At 38.3% G+C, this 13,313-nt stretch overlaps 2 protein-coding genes across 2 annotated transcripts; both read right to left on the bottom strand.

Moving 5' to 3' along the window:
* Nucleotides 1-1,535: 1,535 nt before the first annotated feature.
* On the bottom strand, nt 1,536-2,719 carry LOC126593582 (probable pyridoxal 5'-phosphate synthase subunit PDX1). The gene has a single exon (XM_050259687.1). It carries the CDS (start codon nt 2,623-2,625, stop codon nt 1,696-1,698), a length of 930 nt encoding a protein of 309 aa, XP_050115644.1. The 5' UTR covers nt 2,626-2,719; the 3' UTR covers nt 1,536-1,695.
* Nucleotides 2,720-5,832: 3,113 nt separating this feature from the next.
* Nucleotides 5,833-9,735, bottom strand: LOC126593581 (E3 ubiquitin-protein ligase APD2-like). Its single transcript, XM_050259685.1, has 10 exons — nt 9,301-9,735; nt 9,102-9,208; nt 8,872-8,997; nt 8,663-8,756; nt 8,061-8,135; nt 7,889-7,971; nt 7,038-7,184; nt 6,866-6,938; nt 6,452-6,782; nt 5,833-6,204 (listed from the first exon to the last, which is right to left on the bottom strand). The coding sequence occupies exons 1-10, from the start codon at nt 9,656-9,658 to the stop codon at nt 6,129-6,131; spliced, it is 1,470 nt and encodes a 489-aa protein (XP_050115642.1). The 5' UTR covers nt 9,659-9,735; the 3' UTR covers nt 5,833-6,128.
* Between the last annotated feature and the right edge of the window lie 3,578 nt (nt 9,736-13,313).

Raw genomic sequence — 13,313 nt, 5'->3', positions numbered from 1 at the left:
AGTTTCACTTTTAATTTTACTCCTTGAAACTTCACACGTATCTTACTCTGCTTTTTACCATCAAAGTTCGTTAAAAAATCCCATTTAAATTTTTTTTCGTGGTAAAATAAAACATATTGTTTGAGACATGTTAATAGATTTATACGGATTTTGAATGACTTTGTACGCATTTTGATTGCAGAGATGCAAGTTGAGTTTTTAAAAAGATGTTGAATTTTAAGAATTAAGCGAGACTCAAGTTGAATTTCAAGAGGTTAAAAGGTAATTAAACCAATAAGAAAATGAAACTAAAAACTAACGTATTTTTTTGTCAATGTCAAGCATTGTATGTAATTTATATATTTGCAAACGAGAATTAGGTTAGGTTTATGTGCTGCATTTTGTATCTAAGTTAGAATTCTCCTTCTCGCAACTTATGTTCTTTAGGGTATGTCTTTTTTATATGTACGGATTTTACTAGGGTCAACCACTTACATGCCTTGCACAACAATCTTCCACACTTTCATCCACATTTCCTTTTACGGGAGGAAAATGATTTGTCACTTTATCTTCTGTTTCTTGTCCTATAACATAAAATTATAATAAGAAAAACATTTCAAACGTAGTATTTTATAAATGACTTCTTACTTTGCATTCGTTTGTCTTTTCCCCTTTCTCCAATTGAATTCTTGAAGTCCAAAACCAACTAGTGAAGAATTCTCATAACTAAAATTCTGATTTTCAAGATTAAATTTTCGAGAAATTTTTTAATGTGACAATTAAATCAACACATGAAATTATCCATCTAATTAGTAACACCACGGACCACGGCTATTAAAACTTCTCAGAACTCGAACTTCAAATTATCCACCTAATTAGCAACACCACGGCTGTTGAAACTTCGTAGAACTCGAACTGGGCCGTTGACCCAAACTCCAAACTCAAACTGGGGCCGATGATCCAAACTCAAACCCGAACCTTATCCTGCATAGAATTGGGAGTCAAACACTCCAGCCCAATTCACCACTTGGGGAAGAAAATCACACCTAATATTAACGGTTCCATTAAAAGTGCTTTTTTAAAACGTTTTTAATAAAAATATTTTTGAAACAAATTTTTAGTAAAATATCATTTAATTAAAAGTTCGTTTGAACGTGCTTAAAATGACTGACAGCGTTTTTTATGAAAATATTTTTAGAACTAATCTTTAATAAAAATGCAAGTAAATTCTGAAAAAATGCTTAAAGTGCTTCCTGGAGCGCATAATTAGTGTTTCTTGCAAAAAACACTTTAAATGCTTTGGAATCTAAAGACATTTTCTCTAAAAACGTTTTCAGTAATTTGCACATCCAAACGAGCTCTAAATTCTTAAAAAGCACTTAAAAGTGTTTTCTCTCAAAAACACATATCTGATGCATCATCCGACAATCACTTAAATTGCTTTTAAAACACAAAATCAAATGTCCAAAAAATTCTTTGTTATTTTGAAAGCTATTCCAAACAATGCATGCAGTGCTGCAGGAAAAAGAAAAAGAAAAAAAAATCAGCCAAAAGCAGAAAACACAATTTAATCCATTATTAAGCAAACAAAATCAATACTACATCCAACAGCAAAAAAAACAAATCCAACCCAACCCAACCCAACCCACCACATAATCTTAAATTTTTTATATGTAAAAAAACCACTAAAACCATCCAAACAGTTCCTTAACTCCATCACTCAGACCGACTCGCAAACCTCTCCACGTTCGCATCCTTCAAGTTCAACCCCACCATCGCCTCCCCCAACCCGCAGCTCACCTCCGCCAACACATCGGGGTCCCGGTAGTGCGTCACCGCCTGCACAATCGCTCTCGCCCGCTTCGCCGGGTCACCGCTCTTGAACACGCCCGATCCGACGAACACCCCGTCGCACCCCAGCTGCATCATCAGCGCCGCGTCAGCCGGCGTCGCCACTCCTCCCGCGGCGAAGTGCACCACCGGAAGCCTCCCGAGCTGCTTCGTCTGCATCACCAGATCGTACGGCGCCGCGATCTTTTTTGCGAAGGTGAACACCTCGTCATCGTCCATGTTCCGCAAAACCCTAATGTCCCCCATCACGGACCGCACGTGCCGCACCGCCTCGATGATGTTTCCCGTTCCGGCCTCGCCTTTCGTCCGGATCATCGCCGCGCCCTCCCGGACACGGCGGAGGGCCTCGCCGAGGTTCCGGCAGCCGCAGACGAAGGGCACCCGGAAATTATGCTTGTTGATGTGGTGCTCCTCGTCGGCGAGGGTCAGAACCTCGCTCTCGTCGACGTAATCGACGCCGATGGCTTCGAGGATTTGGGCCTCGACGAAGTGCCCGATTCGGGCCTTGGCCATGACGGGGATTGTCACGGCCTGCTTGATTTCTTTAATGAGTTGCGGGTCGGACATCCGGGCGACGCCGCCTTGGGCGCGGATGTCCGCGGGAACACGCTCCAGGGCCATGACGGCACATGCGCCGGCCTCCTCCGCGACCCGGGCCTGGTCGGCGTTGACGACGTCCATAATCACACCGCCGCGGAGCATTTGGGCGAGACCCACTTTGACGGAGAACGGCGACTGCTTACTCTCGGCGATTGCGCCATTTCCGTACACCGCGACTACTCCTGAACCCGCCATTTCTAGAGAGAGAAAAATGAAGGTTCTAGAGAGAGAGGGAGTGAGGAAATGGGGTGGCGACCGGCGAGGGTTTTGGGTGGGGAAAGGATTGGGGGGGGGGGTTTATATAGGGTAGCGTTTGAATGGTTCTGAGAAAAAGGAGGTGGGTACCACGCCAGGTGGAGTCGCGTGGGTTGATACAGTCGGTTGGGGAGTGTGAATAATGATGACCGTTGGATTTCGTTTTTGATTCGGAGTCCTTTGTCGATGGTGTGAAGTATGTTGATCGGACGGTTGACAGGGGAGGGAGGGAGAATGGGCCGCGTGGAGAAGCCCACTTGGAAGTTCGTTAGAGTAGAGGCCACGCAATTTAATGTGCCGAATCGATTTGCCACGTGGGAAGTAGGATTCCAGTCATTGGTGATAAAAATGTAAAGACCGACTGCGCAGCCTCAAATCTTAGGATTTGTTTATTTTTCGATTATTTAGTTCTATTTCCTGGAGAATTTTGTGTACACGTACATTTTATTATTATAAGGAAACCAGTTATTAATTTTCCATGGCAATCCATTTTTCAGAGATAGGGGGAACTTGTAAAGTTATGATTCTTGATTTTTCCTGCTTAAATTAATACATTCGTAATCAAAAAGATATGTAGCTCTCACTTATAATTTCAAGACTTGAAAAACAACGTTTTAGATCTGTTAAGGAGGTGATTTCATTTCTACTCATCATCTCTCTTATTACTAATTCTCTTATTTATAACTTCGTTCGTTTCAAATAAGTACATGCGATATAAGAATTCAAAACAGAAAGAACAAAAAGTGCAATTTTCTTTCTCAACCTCATTCTACCATACATGATACAACCCCACTTGTCTTAAACAAGTCCAAAAAGGTGATGAAAATGGCACTAGACAATGCGATTGATCATTTTCTACCCTCACACACACTACTTAATGTTTAAGTAGGGAAAAGAAGAAGGCGTCTTCAACTTGGCCTCCTAAAAATTCTCGTATAAAATGTTATCTTTTTCTGTTGGGATTTTTGGGAGGGGCATTTTTGGAGGACTACGTTTATTGGACAGTCTCATTCGCCAGGACAGAGAGACAAAAGACAAAAGCAAATCTTTGTCCCACTTTAAGCCCCTTTGCCTTCACGATTTCATCACTGCAAAGTGTCTTAAACCCATATATAAAATAACGATGATATTAGAAATATCAGTAGTTCAAAAATATGGAAATTTCGATTAAAATATCGGGATATTATCGATATCGTTAAAAATTGAAAAAAAACCATGGAAATTGTAAGAAAAACTTGGAAATTTTTATTGAAACTTTAGATAATGTTTATTTAGTCAATTATCTATTAGTTTATCAAAAAAAATTAGAAGGAAATGCATTACATGATGGATTTAACTGATTTAAGTTGATCATACACCGAGTTGGCAAACACTGTGAGTGTAGAAAATATGTAGTAATTAATGAAAAAAAGATTAAACACACCATAATCATTTATATATATAATGATTTACTACAATATTTTACACTTTATACATTGTATGGTAAGATACATGAGTGATTTAGTACCACATAAAGTTCCTATGAGGTTCAAAATTTTCCCTATCTTCATCATCTCTATGTGTAGAGTAAGTTTATTATGAAGAGTGTTCATCAAATGATAAATCCCCAAAATAGTTTTGCATGTAATTGTTAACATGTCACTCATATAAGTATAAATATTTTAGCATATTATCACTAAAACAAAAGTGATATATGGTGGTTACGGTGTTAGAAGAGTAAAAAGGGAGGGGTTCAAATCCCCTTTGTTTTTTTTTTCCTCCCTTTTTTTTCATTTTTTTTTTCTTCTTTTTCATTTTTTTTCCTTCTTTTACATTGATATTTTCGATATTTTAGCGATATTACACCGATAAAAAAAAAATTCTTCTTTTTCTTTTTTTTTTCCTTCTTTTACATCGATATTTTCAATATTTTAGCGATATTACACCGATAAAAAAAAAGTCGTACCCAGTGATATTACACCGATAAAAAAAAAATTTCTTCTTTTTCTTTTTTTTTTCCTTCTTTTACATCAATATTTTCAATATTTTAGCGATATTACACCGATAAAAAAAAAAGTCGTACCCAGTGCACAAGGCTTCCGCTTTACGCAGGGTCTGGGAGAGGTGAATGTCGGCTAGCCTTACCCCCATTTATGGAGAGACTGCTCCCAAGTCTCGAACTCGAGACCTGCCACTCATGGGCGAAGGCACTTGCCATCGCACCAAGTGCGACCTCCTTAGCGATATTACACCGATATTTTGACAAAATATTTTTGAAGTGCGAGCGAAATTATCGGCATCGATATTTTTCGATATTATCGTCGATATTGTCGATATTTATACGATATGTACATAGATATGTTCCGAAATATCCGTGATTCGAAAAAACCGAAATATCCTCGATATTTCGTCGATATTATCGATATTTCACACTATGCTTAAACCTATTCCATTATTTTATCTTTACATATTTCTAACTAGTTTACCAATTAGCAATTTGACAATCTAGTGTTTGGTAGACTTGGAGGGATTACCTTTCCTCCCAATCCACGAGAGATTTTTTAGTGTGCTAGAACACAGTTAGATATATCAAGTGTCGTAATACAATTAGTTGAAAACTTAAAAAAAAGAATCAACCAAATGAATTATGACACTTGATTTACCGAGCCCTATTCACGGAACACTGAAAATTTTCTCACAATCGACCCTAGGGCACATATAATGAGAAGGAAAGTAAGGTGCTCACGTTGCTAGAGGTTTTGTTTGAGAAGGCTACTCCAGTTCTAATTTATGAGAGAGGATCAAGGTCGGATCATACAAAACACGAGCACATTAATCTAACCAACTGTCCAAGCCCTATATATATACAATGGGAGATCAAACTCAGGTACAAAGAGACATGCAACATTGTTCGGATCAACTGTGCTGACTGACCCTACGTAGTCCACATTCTCCATTGTTTTGACAACTAGCTAGGAAGGAACAATATTGGTGAGATTCATTAATTACCAACAAAAAAAAGAAGAAAATATTGGTAAGATTCATGAAACCGGTTTTACAACCAGTTCTTTTTCTTCAATTAAGTCCTCGTGACTAATTGAGCTCAATCACACAAATATGATGCATGAATTTGCAAAGCATTCTGAAAAGGGAGTTGAACAAACAATATGCATCAACAACATTAATATCATTGAAGATTGCAACAGAAAATCGAGTAACTTAACCCAACCTACAACGTGGGGAAAGAAAAGAATCGAGACCTTTGAATTCTTTATCCTATTTAGGTGTATTGAGGCTTTCTACACCCGGAAACAATAATACATAAGGGAAAGCCGTTGTAAAGCGACAAGGCACGGCCAATCCACACTTAGAAACTACCTAGGTAACCAGCTGAGCTCTGATCAGTTATATTGACGGGTAGTAAAGAATGGCGCATACCAGCATTACAAGGAGGTTTGTATTACTTAAACTGTAAAGATCTTCCTCACCTTCTTTATGTTCCTCCGACAAATTGGACAAGTAGCAGCTGCCTCTGCTATCCTGTGAAAATTTGAAAAATGTAATCAATCATTAAATTGGATCTGGAACAGATAAACAGGACAAATATGATGCATGGAACACAGTTTACTAGTATTCTAGAAGCTCATTGGATGAGCCTCGTAAGAAATCAGAACTTTTGATGTCCTAATGGGCAACTGGCCTTGTCAACTGTCATAACTAGTATGTGGACTTGTTGCAGGGTACAGCGTAGAGGAACTTCGCAGTTAGAAATGGTAGAGAAAAATACCTTGTTGCACACTCAAAACAAGCCACACAATGCCCGCAGGGAAGGAAAAAGCAGTCCCTAGGAGCATCAAAGCAGATTGCGCAAAGACGACGAGTATTATTACTTTCACCATCTCTTGACATCTTCCCTTCTCCTGCCAGTAAGTCTTCAAGATCCCCCTCATCGTTTGAGGCAGAATCATAAGATGAGCCCCAACTTGATTGATCATCATCTTTGTAGGAAAGCAATGGGGCTCTCTCAGATCTGAACTCATCATGTCGTACTCTTATTCCATCTTCATTGCACTTGTTTAAGAAGTTGAAGGCCAAGAACATGAGCACAGTCATCCCACCTACACAGGCTAAACAAATTAAATACGGTAAAGATTGACAGACAAAGGTTCCATTATGCGAAGAAATAAGAGAATGAGCCTACCTATACCAACAATATATGTGGCCCATCTTGGTCCATATGATAGTTTGACATACTGGTTTGCAGAAGGTGTATCCTGAGGAAACCAAAAAAATGTAAGACGAAAGAGTAACAATCTACTGAATTCAAGTTTCCGGGGTAACATTTATTTGACAATCCACTAGATTAGTCTTACCTGCTCTGGACCAGGAGTGGTCAACACAGCTTCATTTCCCTCCGGAAACAAAATTTTCAAAGTACAGGATTCATCCGTGAAAGTACATTTGTAATAAGCCGAATTTGTATTGTACAATAAAGCATTCACTGTGATGTTTAATTGTACCTGTTCAATGTAAAGATGAACCCAAGTGAATAGTGTAATGAGTAAAAATTAACGTCAGAACAGCAACAATATTCCTTTTTTTTTTTGGCCGAAGCCTGAGATGTCCCACACTCCGTGGGGTAGGACTAATCGCCAGTGGGGCTCAGAAAGGCTAAAGGCATTTCGGCCCACCCCTGGCCACAGTCAAATGGCACACATCCTCCCAAAAATTTCAACCAAGGAATCATCCATGTTTTTGCCAGCTTCATGCCTCGAACCCAAGACCAGGGAGCAAACCTGACTTGGAATTCTACTGCATTTCCACTGGACCACTTGCCATGGTTCAACAACAATATTCTTTAATGTAAGATATAAAAGCATTAGGAAAAGGGGAAAATAGAGACCCTTATGAGGGACACTCTCAAGACCAACACATCAGGATGTTTGTCTAGCGCAAAATAAGGTTTTGCATTCTTACTCTCACTCAACATGATGCTTACTTTAGCAGTACGCTGCAATTAATGTCAATAAAGTAAGCAGTACGCTGCAGTTAATGTCATTAATCACTGTAACAGCCCATGATTACAGTAACAAAGATTAATAAGTACCATGCCCAAATATATCTTTTTAATCGGATGAGTACAGACCAGAATACAATAAAAGAAAAAGTGCACAAGCTATTTAAATTCTAAGGTTATGGTTTATTCTACATGTTCCACAATTACCTCCACATCCTCTGCATTCAAGTTACCCACAGAAACATAGTAGGTAGAAGACTTTGATAGGTCCTGCTCAATCATACCACTTCCTGGGAGGAAGTAATTACTGACATTAGTATAATAGTAATAGTACTTGTGTTGAGAAGACAATAAGATCATATTCCACACTTCGTCTCACCATGAATGAGGTTCCATGATAAAGAAGTATTAGGATATGTCGGTTCTTCCAGCCACTGAGCAAGGCCTTCTTTACCTGCAATGCGCTAGCTTCAGAATGCTATGGAGGTCGAATAAACTTTGCAATTAGTTAAAAAAAATGCATGAGCAACTGCAGATAATTTTTATTTTTATAAATAATGCACAAAGACACCAGACCACAGAAAAAGAAATCGGAGAAATGTAGCAAGAAGACTTGCTCTCGTAAGTGACCAATTAAGACTTCAATTAACAAGTTGCTCTGCACTCTTGGCTCACTTATGCGGCTTGCTCTCTATATAACAGTGATTCTAGGTGTATATACTATGAATTTGAGTGGAGGGTCAATGACTGCACAGCAATGAGCAAATTAAACAATTGGTATTCCAATTTCCTCAGCAGCCCGTTACACTAATCGTATCAAAACATACTCAAGCTTACTCACAAAACACAAAGAAAGATATTAAGCTTTCACTGCTGTAAAAGTATTTATAAATGGTAGCTACTAACTACTAACTAGCATGGATATTTCTTAAAATGAAGAGAATTTTGAGTAGGAAAGAAAAGGAAATGTAAGTTATATACCTTGAGCAATAATAAGAAAAATAGAGAAGCTCGGAGAGTTCACGCTGTATGAAATACTCATTTGAGACCCCGCATTTAGGTAATATATCCATTCCTGAAGAAGAAGCACAACGAATTATCATCCTAATCAACAACTACAATAGGTTCAAAAAATTCAGAAATTTCTGGCAATAAAACAAAAAACAACATTTAACAGAATGCAAACTTGCCGTATGAGAATCAGCTGGAACCGAGACAGTATGCATTTCGGACCAAGTGGTAGCAGTATCAAGAGGTGGAGTACTGTAGAAACCATATAGTACAGGCCCAGGACTTGATATATTCAGCTCTTCTACCTAACAAAGACCAAACAAAAAACCAACCCAGATTACTAAACAGCACAAGAAAGCAGGCATATCAGTAAAAAATGGAAAATGGTAAAATTAGAGCAAAAACCTACCTTTATAGACTGCACAAAAAATGGGTTAGGTTGCAGAAGAATTGAGCTATTAGGGCCAAGCTCTAAAATCGAAGACCCGTAAACTCCCAAAATCAAAGTCATCGACACTGAAACATCCAATTACAATCAAATTATGGATAATCAAATAATTAATTACCATAAAAAAATTCAAAATATAATCTGAAAACTGGATACAAACCGAAGAACCAGAAGGTGAGGAGGACGACGATGCAGGACCACGAGTCATCCGTAATCACCGTCGACACCTCATCGAACGCCGGCACATTTCCGCCGTACGAAGTGCCGATTTCGTGGTTTTGCTCCAGCTCCGGATGCCGGAAATGCGTGCGTTGCTGGTACTGATTGTCATCGTCCTCCTCCTCCCGCACCTGCGAAGCGCTCGAAGACGACGTCGTAGCGGCAGCAGCAGCACCGCCCGAAGTGTCCCTACTGGTCGAAGCAGCAGCACCGCCAGAAGTGTCCCTACTGGTCGAAGCAGCACCAGAAGAAGAAGTAGATGAGGAGGAGGAGGAGGAAGACGATGGATGTTCTTCCATTGCAAAAAGAGGGGATATTTGTGGGAAATTAATTTCAGAAACCCTAACCCTAATTTAGGGGGAAACTGGGAAATGTAACGCACCTGTAGATGTCTGAGGAAGAAGGTCCACGGAGGGGAGGATGGTCGGGTGAGTAACCGATCCGCTCACCAAGCAGTCGTTTCTTCTCCGTTGGACTGGTAGCTGCGGAGAGTGACGGTTATTTTTCTGGCGGTTCCTGCTAGCCAATCAGCTGGCGCCAAATGGACCAATGGTACTTTACTTGCTAACTTGGTCCAGTCTCGGCAGCAGAGATTTTTTTTTTTTTTTTTGAGTATATTGATATTTTTACATTAGGAAGATGGGGAGTTTGACTAAACCACACGATGTACAGCCTAATTTGGTATCGAATTTGTCATTAACGAAATTCAAACCTAAGATCTCTTACTTCTAAGCAAAGAGGAATACCATCATATCGTAATATTAAGTGGCGGCAGAAAATAATTGATGTAGGGCGTTTTTGTTATTTTGCTTAGGTTACCAGTAAAATTCAGGAAAATGAAAACAATTGTGTGGATAATAATTGAATTGTTACATTGTGCTCAATTAAAAATTTAGAGGGAGATTGGTTACTCTCATCACCAGTTTCAGGGCATGCCCACAACTTTAAGCTAGAAAAACTAACACGTGACACCTAACTGCCAAGTGTTAGTATATATTTACGTAGGAATTTATAGACGAGAGAATTGCTAGCGACGGGGATCGAACTTGGATTGGTGTTTAACCCAAAGTTCTAAAAAACGCTAGGCGCTAGTTGGGCGGTATGCAGGGGCTGCTAGGCGAGGCCTAGACGAATTTATGTAAATTTATTATATATCTTATAAATAAGTGCTTATTTATATCTATAAAAATTTAAAAAAAAATTATGCTTGTATGGATAATAAAATAATGATAAAATGCAAAAATAGAAGTAAAAGAATACACAAAGTATATACATCCAAAAAGTTCAATATTTAAAAAACAGTAAGTATATAATCATAATGAGGATGATTCTTAGATGATAGACTAAATTATTCTTGTTCATGATCCTTGCATTGGATTGGACATAGACCAAATTATTTAACCTTATTTTATCTAGTTTATTTATTTTCTTTGTATGTATCCCCTCAAAAGTGCTCCAATTCGTTTCACTATTGGATGAACTTGTAGTAAATCCATCATTTGCAAATTAGGTACACCATTTTCATAAGTATACCACCATGAAACCAAAAAGAAAAAAAGCACACAATTAATAGAAAAAATAAAAATAAAAACCGCCTAGGACTGCCTAAGAGCCGCCTAGCCCTCCGCCTAGACCGATTTTTCGAAACAATTTGTCCTAAATCATGGCGGGCCTTCACCGCCTAGCGCCTAGATGGCCGTCTAGGTCGATTTTTAGAACACTGGTTTAACCACAAGCATTAAGGGAACCAACCCTCACTGGTAATTGTTGCAATTAATTGTGTGAATATTAGTAGATTATGTTTATGAATTATATGAGATTTTCTAGATTTTTTTTACTGGACTATGTATTAGTATTGCATGTAGAAAATTGGGGAGTAAATGTTAAGGATGAACTTTTTTTGGTAAGTAGAAGAGTGAGCATTTTACCGTCGAAGCTAACTCGTTAAGTAGTTTTAATATTCTTTGGGATGGTTAAACGCATATGGAAATCACAATCCAGAAACACGGTAAAATACTTTGCCAAAAAAGGGGTATTTCTATTTGTGGTTCAAAAAAAGTTTCACCAAACACAGTTAAGAATAAGAGCCTCCATTCTCCAAGCCACCTAACCAAACAACTAAATTTATTCGTGGTGATTGTGACATTTACAAGTTTAATTAAAAATAGCCATAGGGCAAGGAAAATTGTACCATACACATATATAGCCATAGGCGAACTAAAGCGAAATCAAAACTAAAGAGAGCAAAGAGATTTTTCATTTAAGTCGATTTGATTTGAAACTCGCAATTTTGTGTATGGGAGAGCGACGTAAACAAATGAGGGAAAGGAGTCGAGACCTTCGGTCCTTCTTCGAGCAAAAAGGATGGAAGGTCGTCGGCGTCTGGAAAAGAGGGTGGTATAGAATCCGAACCAACCTCAAGATATAGCTCGGAGGACAAGAAACCAAATTCATGGATGCCGTGTCCTTGTCAATTGGCTCATTCCATAACAACTTATACTTTTAAGGCCCAGTAATTTGTGTAACATGATATTAGAGTCTTAGTTTGTAGGAGGTCCTAGGGTTGAAAACCTCCCATCGTTTCATTGTTCAATATCCCTTGTTAATTTGATGGGGTGCGTTTCAATATGGCTCTTGAATGATACAATTTCGAAGCAAGCATTTGTTGTTTCTACTGAGAATATGTACCATTCGTAGCATGCATATAAGGAGAAGGAATTAGATGAACCCGATATATAATTACAGTGACATATCGGTTTAGTAACACAATATCATTTCACAGATAATACACATAGCGTTGTGTTATTGAATTGAGTCATACGTTAAATGCACCTGATCCATCTTAATTGCTCTCGCATATGAAAATTTATCATTTAATGGGTTTTAAAACGTCAACGTTGGGAGAGCAATAATGCTGCAGACAATCCTTGTCAAAATGTTTTGTGTTGCACATGGAAATCTTGTACGTTTGCATCATTGAAGCATACCAATGCCTAGAGTTCAATCGATTCTCATACTATTGTTTGCCAAGAGGATCCATCCTCTTTATAAGGATCTTGGGGATCTTCCAATAACATCCGTTCATCGTACATCGTACGGCTAGTTTTGTCCTGTTTATATTCAATTTTAAATAAAAAAAATTACAATAATTTTTTACTGTACGATATACGATGAACGGATGTGATTGGAGAATTTCCAAGATCCTCACAAAGAGAATCCAACATGGATCCTCACTCTATTGTTTGTACCCAATATTACATATATGTTTGTACAATCGAGGCCGTTAAATAAATGGACATAGATCGATTATTGATGATTTGGAGAAATTTTTAGTTGTGACGGGAATACGGATGGTACACTACATGTTTTTTATGCAAATGGTGGAAAATTTTAATTTTTAAGTTATTAACTTTTTAACACACATAACTCACAATTTGTATAAAAACACATGATATACCATCTCGTGTGACGGTCACATTGAAAAATCTCTCAATGATTTGATGAGATTTTGTAGGTAATTGGTACTGGTCCAATGAAAGAGGCTGACTAAATGAATTGATGATGAGGAATTCTTATTGGCCACGTGCTGCAAAGGTGATCAAGAGAGAGTTTTTGTTTTGACCATTGGGAGGATAAAGATGGTAGTTGTGTACGATTTGGCGACCATTATCATTTGGCCACAACATCAACCATTGGTTTATCATTATCCAAATTTGGAATTTTTTTTGGTATTATCACCTGATGGCAGATGGTTTTGGTCTACCATCAAAAGACAGTTACGTGTCTAAGGCTTGGATTCTATCATATCGTTTCATTGCTAGCCAATTGAGAAATTATGCTTTTAGTCAGGGCCGGTTCTGAGTTTTTGGGTGTCCGGTGCAAAAGCTCAAAATGTGTTATTTTTTATTACGAAAACATATGTTAAAAAAAAATAATGTTTAACAAGAGCTGGAA

Source organism: Malus sylvestris, chromosome 12, assembly GCF_916048215.2.
Source record: "Malus sylvestris chromosome 12, drMalSylv7.2, whole genome shotgun sequence".
Lineage (NCBI taxonomy): Eukaryota > Viridiplantae > Streptophyta > Magnoliopsida > Rosales > Rosaceae > Malus > Malus sylvestris.
This window is presented reverse-complemented; position numbering and strand designations above follow the sequence as displayed.

Bases quoted from the DNA above. Each gene is read 5' to 3' on its own strand.
- LOC126593582 (XM_050259687.1), bottom strand. From the start codon at position 2,625: ATGGCGGGTTCAGGAGTAGTCGCGGTGTACGGAAATGGCGCAATCGCC.
- LOC126593581 (XM_050259685.1), bottom strand. From the start codon at position 9,658: ATGGAAGAACATCCATCGTCTTCCTCCTCCTCCTCCTCATCTACTTCT. The intron at 7,972-8,060 runs GTGAGACGAAGT...ACTTCCTCCCAG, and splicing joins ATCATGGAACCTCATTCATG to GAAGTGGTATGATTGAGCAG. The intron at 6,205-6,451 runs GTATTTTTCTCT...AAATTTTCACAG, and splicing joins TGTTTTGAGTGTGCAACAAG to GATAGCAGAGGCAGCTGCTA.